This window comes from Podarcis tiliguerta (assembly GCF_965153285.1).
Source record: "Podarcis tiliguerta genome assembly, chromosome: 5".
NCBI classification, from domain to species: domain Eukaryota; kingdom Metazoa; phylum Chordata; class Lepidosauria; order Squamata; family Lacertidae; genus Podarcis; species Podarcis tiliguerta.
The window spans coordinates 70377909-70388960 of NC_139538.1; the positions used below are offsets into that span (position 1 = coordinate 70377909).

Consider the following 11052-nt stretch of genomic DNA (forward strand, 5'->3'; position numbering starts at 1 on the left):
AAGGGCAGCCCCACAATTCAGTAATCCAGCCTTTAGGTTACAAGCACATGCATGTCTGCGGTCAGGCTATCCCAATGGCTTTAATTTTCTTACCAGCACTCACAGCTACTGAGGTTACCTAGGCCTCTAGCAACAAAGATGGATCAGGGGCACCTCCATACTATGTACCTGCTCTTTGAGGAGTACAACTCCCTCCAAAGCAGCCAGTTAAACAAATATCCATACGTGGAATCCATGCACCCACAGTGCCTCCATCTTGCCAGGATTCAGAGTCAGTTTAGTGGTCCTCCTCTAGCCCACCATCAAGTCCAGGGGTTACAAGGCCTCTCCTAATTCAAATATTGTAGAGAAGTAAAGCCAGGTGCCCCAGTGTACCTTGTGTGTTTAACGAACATGCACTTCTCCATTTATATAAAGCTCAGGACATGAACAAAGCCGCCGCCTCTGCTGATACTGAAAGTTAACCAGGCTAAGGGAGAACAGCTTAAAGCAGCCAACCCAGGGAAGGAAATAGGTATCCTTCCTCTCTCCCACAAGCTTATTTTGATATATGCAAAGCAGCATTCCCATGATTGTGCTGTTTTCTAAGCATTTCCCTGTCCTCACCTTGTGCAAATATCTGCCCTAGTCCAGCAAATGGGTGCAAATGGGTGCTGCATGTGCAGTTTGCTCCCTGGTGCAGCTGTTACAGCTGGTGCATGTAGCCTTTGAGAAAACTGAAAGTAGCATAAATTGGCTATTCAGATGAGGGTGCTAGACTTAGATCTCCCCTTGTCTCTTAATAGCTGATAGGCACCACTGCAATTATCTCACCTGGATATGTGCACACAACCCCAACCACTGGGGCCTGGATTGTTTGATTGTTCTCAGGATGGAACATACCTTTCTCATAGTTTCTCCCTGCTCTGGTTCCCTAAACTGGGAATAACAGAGTCATTACAGGTCTTCTTGTCACAACCAATAATGTCCGTTCATTAGAATACATCAGTTTATTACTCACAATACCTCACAGAGCACGACTCTATTATCTTGACACCCCTTTCCCAATCAGCACCTTGGCCATAATGTAAAAGAGAGTTTTCAGTATCCCATATTACATGCAAGTTAGAAAAACAAACCCTTCTTTTCTTTTCCCCATGTAGCTTCTAAAGCGAGAGAGCAGCTGAAATAAGCAATCACTGTGTAATGAAGACTCATTGTTGCATCTCTTTGACCTTTTCCAGTTCATAAAGTAGAGCAGTTTCAAATGAATGACTTTTACTCAAGCTGCATACAATCTCATATCATCAAAATAGAGAACTGTGAAACCATTTGAATTAGGCTTTGGGATTTTTGCCTCTGGGGAAAAAATATGTGTTGTGGCTTAACATTAACTACATCGTATAGATTATTCACTTTAGCAGGGGCCATTTTGAAAATCTACAGGAAAAACAACATTACTTCTTATTTCTGGTTAAAGAAATATGACACAGTGCAATACAAGTGGCCACATTCATTCAGGTTACAACCCATTTTCATTGCAGGTTTAAAATATGTCAGCAACCCTTACTCACAAACTCTAAAAATAAATCTGCTAAGAGTTCATTTGTTTAAATTCCAGAAATATTATTCCCCACTATTAGAGGATAGTTTTGTTTGCACTGGAAACAAGCTACCTGCAAAACTGAAGGGGAACTTCAGGCTCAGGTACTTCACCCACATTCAGAACTGCCAGCTGCCTTATAGTCCCAGTCTGATCCCAAACTCCAGCCTGCAAGTAAATTGCCCATTCAGGAGGAAACACCAAAATATCATCTTTGACTATAGGCAAGTAATCAATTTAACAAAGGACAGTCACCCGGCAGCCATAACAATACACTTTATGCTACCATCACTGTGCTGTGGGAGCCAAAGACTTAAAGCAAACTGTAATTAAGATATTTATTTCTTCATTTATATTCCATTTTGTTGCATATCACCAAACTACCATTAAAGGGTACTAGCTGATGATAAAATAACTGAGACAAAAATCACAGTTGTATAATTACAATAAGCACAGTCGTGGGTGTTATTTCGAATAGCTTAAATACAATTTCAACGTATGCACCATTTGATGAGAAGCCACTGAAAGCGGTATCGGGGCGACATTCCAGCACATTTCGTTTTTAATAGGCTTAAGTGTACTTTGATCCGTACTGGATTATGGCCATGATCTGTAGCACTAGCCATTACTAGAATCAGTACAGCAGCAAAGTAATTTTATGTCCTTGGAAAGTGATGAGATGGAAGTAAAGCAAAACCCAAATAATGTATACTTGAGGCAGTTTACAGCATTTTGAATTATGGAATTATATTAACTAACCCCCCCCCCCAACTATTCTGTAAAATGGCTTTATCCATTGAAATCAATGAATATTCTACCATTGTTTTCAGTGAATCTGCCCATTTCAGCTCCATTTGATCATTACTTTTTATTGTGAGAAATGAAATGGCTAATTCTGTTATCATTTGGATGACAGACACTCATTAGAAAGAAAGGAATTCTTGTTCCTACGGGAAATATCATGGTAACCATACAATAGCTAACACGACAACTGGTAGTGTCTAATGGTCATATGACACACAACAGTGATTTTAATCTGCATTATACTGCTTAGAGCATTGCCTTTGCTTTTGAAGGGGATCAGAATACATAAACAATTATATATATATATATATATATATATATATATATATAAATACACACACACACACACAGGCTATGTTATGGATTTACTTTGGAGTAAGTCCAGCTGAACACAGTGGGGCTTACTTTTAAATAGCAATACATAGAACTGAGAGAGGGGGTTGGGGGGAGATAGTGTGACACTATAATATCACTCCATGTTGTGGAAAAAGCATATCTATTATCTACCTATCCAACCAATCACTATGTTGTGCAAAAGAGGGAAATCTGCAGGTACCATCTCATGAGAAGGTCCATTCTGCGTGATATCAAAACAGACTGTTGTTAGTGTGTTGTTATACATGCTCTGTTGTATTGTAAAAGCTTAACTTCAGGATGCTTAGAATCACTGTAGACAATTGTAGAGCTGGAAGGAACCCTGAGGGTCTTCTGGTCCAACCACCTGCAAAGCAGGAATCTCAACTAGAAGTGGTTCAGAAATAAATAAAAGTGTTCCAAACATGCATTGCCAGTATATAGGAAGGCAGAAATATGTGCAGAAATTCAAATTCCACGCACTCCATGCAAAACACACACACACGCCATCCAGCCAGTTACAAACTCCATTCCCAGTAGCCCAGATTAATATGGAAGTTTATACAAGCTCGCATGTTTCCTCTGTGCAATTCCATATGCTTATCTTAAAGCAACACATGCCAAATGCTGGATTGGAATACCTGTCTTCATTCATTACACTGCGCTGAAAATATTATTGAGCAATGCAGTCTAGTTATTTAAAACAGCCACTCCCGTGTATTTTTTTGCACAGTAAATATTATCAACAGGTGTGCCTGAGAATATCCACATAAAAATATTCATTATTGCATAGACTGAGGAAGGTCAGCTATGTCATTATTAATTTTACTAATGGATGCCTGGACGCAGAGAAGTTTGGACTGATGCTAAATGTCAGTGGGAGCTACTTTACTCCCTAAAGTAATCTAAGAACGGATTTGAATCCCAGTCTCTGCCATCTTTGTGCAGCACTCTAACTACTATACCCACATTGGTTCTACCACCAATATAATAGAATAAAATGTTATCATAATTATATTCTTGCAAAAGGAACATGGCATAATCAAATGATGATACCAAAGAGCAAGATTAGACTAGGGCATGGTGTTCAATGTGTGCTCTTGAACCGGACATGAAAAAATCCAGTCATGTCAGGGTCAAGGATTTGAGAATGTGATTCATTTGAGTTAAGAAAAAAAAATGTTTTTTGTAGCATGCACCTTATAGGTGGTGTTGGAGAAGTGAGATATTTAGAGAACCATTGTTTAAAATGTCGGGAGTTTGTTGCATGGATGTCTGTTTTTCAAGTAAAACCTTTTTTAAAAAAATACTACCATATGTATGCGGTCTCTTGGACTCACCCAAAGTACGAATTTGGATTCACCTGTATTCCAAAAAATAAAAATTACTAGCAAAATGAAATGTTTTTTCCTTCTTTTTTTAGTGTCAAGACCCATCATGTAAGCAGGACTTACTGGCTTATCTAGAACAGATCAAACTGTATTCCCACCAGCTCAAAATCTGCAGTCAAGTGAAAGCTGAAATACAGAATTTAGGCGGAGAACTCATCATGTCAGCAGTAAGTGCAAATTGTCCTGAGGTCATTTCATTATACCATTATCTCCTGGTTACAACCTGCACTATAATCAGACAAAATGTCAGATCCATGAGACGAATATTTTAGTCTCTTGTGGGTGCAGCAGTTTAGCCCACATTTGGAAGGAATACATACATAGATACACGTGAATATTCTAATGTACATTGTATTTGTTGCCTCAGCATAAAGATCTTTCAGGCTAGATCGGGGGGGGGGGGGGATACATTTGATAGCAGCATTATTAGTGTAGTGCACCAATTTCAAGACATGCTGCATTACCAAATAATTACTTAAAATAGCAGGTAGACTTGGGATTACTCACACAGGAAACATAATGAGGGAAAGTGGGTTGCATTTGTTGCTATACTAGAGAAAATCAAGAAAAAGGCCAATACTATATGATGGTTATGCCAGAGTTATGAGCAAACATGCCACTGCACAAGTGTAGGATTGGTATTAAAAAAGCAGCATGTTTAGATTCAATTTTAGTTAAATATTCCTTCTGTACACGATCCCATCCTGTTTATTTAAATGTGGCATTATTGTATAGTTCTTTACTCATTTCTTGCAATCATACTTATTCTTAAATAAGCATCTTTTTCATTACGAGGAATATCAATGCACTCCAGGAAATATGTGAGAAAGATGAATTGTCTCAGTGACTAATACAAAAATGATACTTTCCTACAGGGGTTCCCTTCATTCTTATAACAATAAACACCCTGTGAATATGTTTAGTGGGAAATGTATAGGAGAAAACAAACCTGTTGGTAAAGTGGCAGAATCAACATTCTTGGAACCAACAGCTGAGCTACCATAGTGAAAGACTGACCACTCTTCTCCTACTACTGTTAATAGTTTGAGTTGCGCTACACAAGATGAAGTATAAAATTAGGGAGCACGGGTGGCGCTGTGGTCTAAACCACTGGGCCTCTTGGGCTTGCTGGTTGGCGGTTTGAATCTGCGTGACGGGGTGAGCTCCCATTGCTCTATCCCAGCTTCTGCCAACCTAGCAGTTTGAAAGCACACTAGTGTAAGTAGATAAATAGGTACCACTGCAGCAGGAAAGTAAATGGAAGCATCACGGTGTCCTGTTGCACCAGAAGTGGTTTAATGATATTGGCCACATAAGCGGAAAGCTGTGGATGAACACCGACTCCCTTGGCCTGAAAAGCGAGATGAGTGCCTCACCCCATAGCCACCTTTGGCTGGACTTAACCGTCCAGGGGTCCTTTACCTTTACGTTATAAGTTTGAGAGCTTATAATTTAGGTATGTTCCATGGAAAAATGAAAATAGCTTTAACAACCATAGCAAAGAGGCTTGAACTGCAATAGGGATGCCGTAACAGTAATTCAGGGACGCGGGTGGCGCTGTGGGTAAAACCTCAGTGCCTAGGACTTGCTGATCGTATGGTCGGCGGTTCGAATCCCCGCGGCGGGGTGAGCTCCCATCGTTCGGTCCCAGCTCCTGCCCACCCAGCAGTTCGAAAGCACTCTTAAGTGCAAGTAGATAAATAAACGGCGTTTCCGTGTGCTGCGCTGGTGTGGCACGCCAGCTGCAGCTTCGTCATGCTGGCCACGTGACCCGGAAGTGTCTTCGGACGGCGCCGGCTCACGGCCTCTAGAGCGAGATGAGCACGCAACCCTAGAGTCAGACACAACTGGCCAGTACGGGCAGGGGTACCTTTACCTTTTACCTTAACAGTAATTCAGATTTTTGCAAAACAACATGGGGGATTTTTGGGGTGTGTGTGTGTGGGATATGACTTATTAAAGCTGTAAATAGAAACAGCCTTCATAAAAACAACTGCAATCCTTTCTGCTTACTCACTGCTCTCCAAGCTTTTGCATTTGTAAAAAAATGGCTTACTAAAGTGTGCAATCAAATTGTGATTGCAGAGGAAAAGTCCTTGCTGGTGATCCATACTTGTGGAGTAATAGCAATGTAGAATTGAAAGGGATCCCAAGGGCCATCTAGCTAACCTTCTGCAATGTAGGAATCTCAACTAGATCATACATGACAGATGGCCGTCCAACCCCTGCTTCAAAATCTCCAAGGATTGAGAGTCCACCACCTCTCATGAGAGTCTGTTCCACTGCCAAACAGCTCTTATTCCAGGTCATGCAGAAGACAGGTTCAAACATTGCTCCCCCACCACAGTTGGTCTTTAAGGTACTACTGGACAATTAAAAAAAAAAATTTAATATATTTTGACTGCGTCAGACCAACACGACTACCTAACTGGATCCCCAACCATAGATTGCCAACATGGGCAAGGGCTGTTTGGGGTCAACCACAGGAAGGTTGAACAAGCCCTGGCAAGGAGAAGCTGAGAATAAGACATCAGTCACAACCAAACAATCCTACAGGTTCTTCTAATAAAGTTCTTATAATGCTGTAAAGTATACAGAAAACTGATAACACATCCAGCTTTTCATAATCATCCTAAATACCACCAACTGGCATAATGACAAATGAACTGCTAAACAGAAGAGAGCATCTGACAGAAAATCAATGCAGCAGGCAAGAAGAAAGAAAACTATTTCACTTTAGGCAAGTCCTTTTTTATATTGTGAAATTTCCACCTTCTCCTCCTGACCTTCTACACAACCATACACACACATATCCCAAGAGTTCTCTCCTGCAGTCTGCTCTTTAACTTGGTATGCTCTTAGACTGATATCTTTTTTTCACACCGAGCTAATAATAAGTATCTACATAGGCATGAGAATTATGTCCCCTGGAACCATTATCTGAAACCTGGGGTTGCTCCTGGGTCCATCTTTGTTAATAGTGGCCAGCAGTGCTGTTAAAGGTATTGGTTGGTTGCTTGACAGCAATCAGGCAATATGCCTCAATAGTCTGTTCTAGAGCTTTCTTATTAGTGATAAAAACCTTTAGAATACAGAGCGCCTATTATCCGTGTCTTGCTCAATCACTGGCAGAATCTGAGAGTGGGCGGTCCTTAAACCTTCCCCAGCAGAGTAGTTTTTGACGCCCAGTCTGCGCCTCCCCTCTCTGCGCTGAAGCTTTCTGCGCAAGGAAGGCTTGGGTAACGGGGGACCTCCCTCCTCCCCGCTTTGCTCTGGCAAGGTGTCCTGGCACCGCCTTGCCTCCTCCGCCCCCTGCATCTCCTCTCCACTAGAGGATACCTTCCTCCGCTGAGGAACTGCTGCTTCCTGCTCTCTGTAATCCACCCGGCTTTTCCCCTCTCGCCCCTGAGCCGATGGCAGTTCCCTGAAAAGTGCCTTCAACCAGCTTTGGCTGGCACACCAGTTGGGGCCATTCCTCAGCTGAACCTTATCCCATCCCATGCCATTTATTTTATCCCTTTCCCCCTGGTCCTTTTGCATTCACTTCTTTCTCTTAAAGCAGCTTTCCTCTCGTATCCCTTTCCTTTCTTTTCACAGTTTATGTAGACAACAACAACAACATTTTATCTGACTTTATCATTTCCTTAAAACTTTCTCAGTCCTTTTTCTCTCAGAGGAGGGAGACCTTCCTTCCCACTCTCCCCAACTTATCTTTTCCTGGTCTCTGCCCACCCCCACTTTATTCAGGATGCAAGGAGCTGCTGATCCAACTTCAGACTATATGGCATGAGTAATGGGCAGAGGAGGTGATGGGCAAGCAGTGGCACTGAGGTTCACCTGAAAATGGCCCAAGGCTCATGGTTTGAGAAAACGCTGCCTTAGAAAGCTACACATTCCATTGTCTTTCTTCCTCAGAAGTTTTAATTGTTTGGCTTGCCTCAGAAGAGTTTTTGGGTGGTTCGGGAGAATCTACCCACCGTTCCTTTTTCACTGCTGCTTTTGATGTACAGATACTTGATTTCTGGCCAATTCTAACTATGTATAGCTTTTGCCAAACTCAGTTACGTGTTGACCTTCTGCTTAAATTGTATTCCTTATGGCCTGCCCTTTTCTCTTCCAGTTTCCCTTCTCTGCCAGAATCTGCTACAGATATTCAGCAGCTGCAGTAATGGCATGGAAGGCAAAATGTAGATGGAATTGAAGAACATTCATTAGTCTTCTCATTTGTACACTTGGAATCTGATTCTGATTTCCATGACCAGACTATGGGTTAAATTACTTGGCTGTAAATATTGAAATACTTCAGAGACTGGATTTCAGTTGGAGGGGAGCATAGGAATGACATATCAAGCTCTTATTTGTCCTGTCAGTCTAAGGATCAAAGAAGAAATGCTTTTACTTCTGCTGATTACAGTTTAACCTGCATTTCTCCCTATTTTCTTACACTCTGCTTTTTCCTCTAGGATGGCAGCCTGGAGAAGACATATTGATATAAAGTGCAGCCCTTGGCAGCAAAACAATTCTCACATTAAGCACAGAAAAGAAAATTGGTCTAAAGCAGGGATGCAGAAGCATCTTGGAAAAGAGTGGGGAGGGCAGGAATCTCTCCATTTGGAGATGCCCCAGGCATGACAGGCCAAGGTCAATCTCTGCTCCAACTCTTCCTTTGCTCACAATGCTCGCCAGTCACACCAGACCCCTCTGCCTATTCCCCTTCTTACACCGTCACAATGCTTCAAATTTGCATGGAGCTAAGGGCAGTGGAGGGGAGGGCAGTGGAGGGGAGGGAGAACAGTGGCAGGGGCAGGGAGTTTGCAGCAAAATCTGGTCTGGATCAAAATCGTATGGCATCCCACCTTAGGGCAGGGGGTTGTCTTCATAAGAGCCACCATGCACATGCATTAGCAGAAACAGCTCACTAGGTGGGGGAGAACCCATATGCTTGCTTCCTGGCAGGTGGGCTGCTGTTACTTAATGGGAAATGTCAGGGAGCTTGACTCAGGGAAACGCACAGGCAGAGTCAATGTGGCACTCCAACAACATGCCAAAATACCCAATAGTCCTACCTCCCCCCCCCCCCCCAGTAAGCAACAGCAACACACCAGTCAGGAAACTAGCATAGCATCCATGGACGTAGCCAGGATTGGGGGGGGGGGGAGGGACTTTTGCGGGCCCCCCAGAAGTGATGTGTTTAGTCTGTTAGTTAAGTGTTTCTATTGTTTTACTTGCTCAAAGGGGCAGCTGCCCCCCTGCGCCCCCTTGGCTATGCCCATGATAGCATCTCTGCCCCACTCTCAAATTTATTTTGCATATGAAACAGGGCTTGATAATTTCCTGACTATATTTGGAAGGGGGAAAGTGGTGATTTATATCAGAGTATGCCTGATAAAAGGTGCATACATTTTTTTCTCCGGAAGAGGATGCTGATGGCAAAGTGTCATCTAAGAAGCATCCTTGAAAGCTTAACTTCAGGGTGCTGAAAAGAAATATTTTGTCTATTTTGTGTTTATGTGGATTCTCGTTTCATCAGTTTTCTCTGGTTATGATGGCATGAGGCCTTGAAGAGGCTGTAGAGAATAGCAGAGAAAGACAAAAAGGTATCCCAGTGACTATTGTCCTTGAGTACGTTAGATTCCCTGCAGAACGTTACTCAGAGATGTATGGAACAGGCTGTGGGTAAAACTATAAACTATGCTTGCTGTAATGTGCAAGGACTAAAGGACTGTGACTGAACCACAAATCTACTACAATTCATGTTCATTTCCATCTGCAGCCTGACCTGGGGGTGGGTGTAATTATGTAATTTGTTTTTAAAATAGTGTTTTTTGAAGGGGAAAAATGCAGATACCAGTCAATGTAGAATTTTAGTACTGGAAATCAGTGAAGTATTGTTTGTTTGGAACCGACTTTCTACCCTAAAGTGTAGTCAAGGTGGCTCCTTGTACAACAGCCCAAAATAATAAAATGCAAAGTCATAAATATACAAACCAACAACAAAACAGAATAGTAAAAGGCAATCATTAAAAGGCTGCCAAGAATGCCAAATTAAAAGAATGCTCACTGGAGTAAATTGTCTTCATCTCTGGAATGAGCTTGCATGGTTTTCTCCTTTCCATAACTCTCTGAGTAGGTTAACGTAAAAGGTGATGACTATTATAAGGTCATGTCCAACAAGGGATTAAAACCTGAGCCTTCCCAGTCCTAGCCTTCCCGACACACCAGCCATTACACACACCAGAGCTGCGTATGCACCATACAGTTAAAGTGGCTTCCTCTAAAGAAATATGGGAACTGCAGTTTACCCCTCACAAAGCTACAATCCCCAGAACCCTTAACACAATTCCCTTCTTGGGGGGGAAGTCATGTGTTTAGTTCTCAATTGTCCAAATTTTATTTATTTTTCTCACTACACACAAGACAAACACATGCCCTTTAATACTGATACATACTGACATACAGGCAGTCATCCTGTGGCAGAAATGGCATGGGCAACTGGAGTTTGGGGCATGTCTGGGTACAAGAAATAGGGTTAGCATTGGCAAAGAACCAATGAGTCCACAATCCCCTAGCGTCTCCAGTGGTGCCAGGGCCTGTACAGTGCCATATGCACATGATAGAGCAAGCATTATAGTGGACCTCTCTTATTCTTTGGACTCAGTGAAAGGCATACACGCTGAAAATGACTGGTCACGGCTGCATATCACAAGAAAAAAACCCAAATGCAGCTTCCTGAGCACTACAAAATTCATTCTGATCACATTCTCATGATGCAGTACAAATTCTTATCACTTAATTCCATAGTAGCTTTTGAAACAAATTGTGTTCGGGAGTTACAAAAGCCAAACTTCCAAACATGTTCAGAATAATCAGATGGATCTTCAAGAGGAGGTGGGCAGAAACCCCAGAACACAGTATTCTTTA

General features: G+C 42.2%; 2 protein-coding genes across 15 annotated transcripts in view; one reads left to right on the top strand and one right to left on the bottom strand.

Annotated features, from left to right (window-relative positions):
- CTNNA3 (catenin alpha 3) overlaps positions 1-11052 on the top strand; it is a 528228-nt gene that overhangs the window by 511194 nt on the left and 5982 nt on the right. For 5 of the 7 annotated variants that reach the window (XR_014511016.1, XM_083439958.1, XM_083439957.1 and 2 more), the window contains one exon: positions 4164-4298. Coding sequence is in view for 4 of the 7 variants with exons in the window: in XM_083439958.1 (XP_083296084.1) it covers positions 4164-4298 (135 nt within the window). In the remaining 3 variants the exon portion in view is untranslated. Of the gene's footprint in view, positions 1-417; positions 511-1142; positions 1252-4163; positions 4299-11052 lie in introns of those variants that run through there. The other 2 variants (XR_014511017.1, XR_014511018.1) reach the window with 2 other exon arrangements.
- Positions 1-11052, bottom strand: part of LOC310677313 (uncharacterized protein) — a 728781-nt gene that overhangs the window by 33637 nt on the left and 684092 nt on the right. The window lies entirely within an intron of this gene.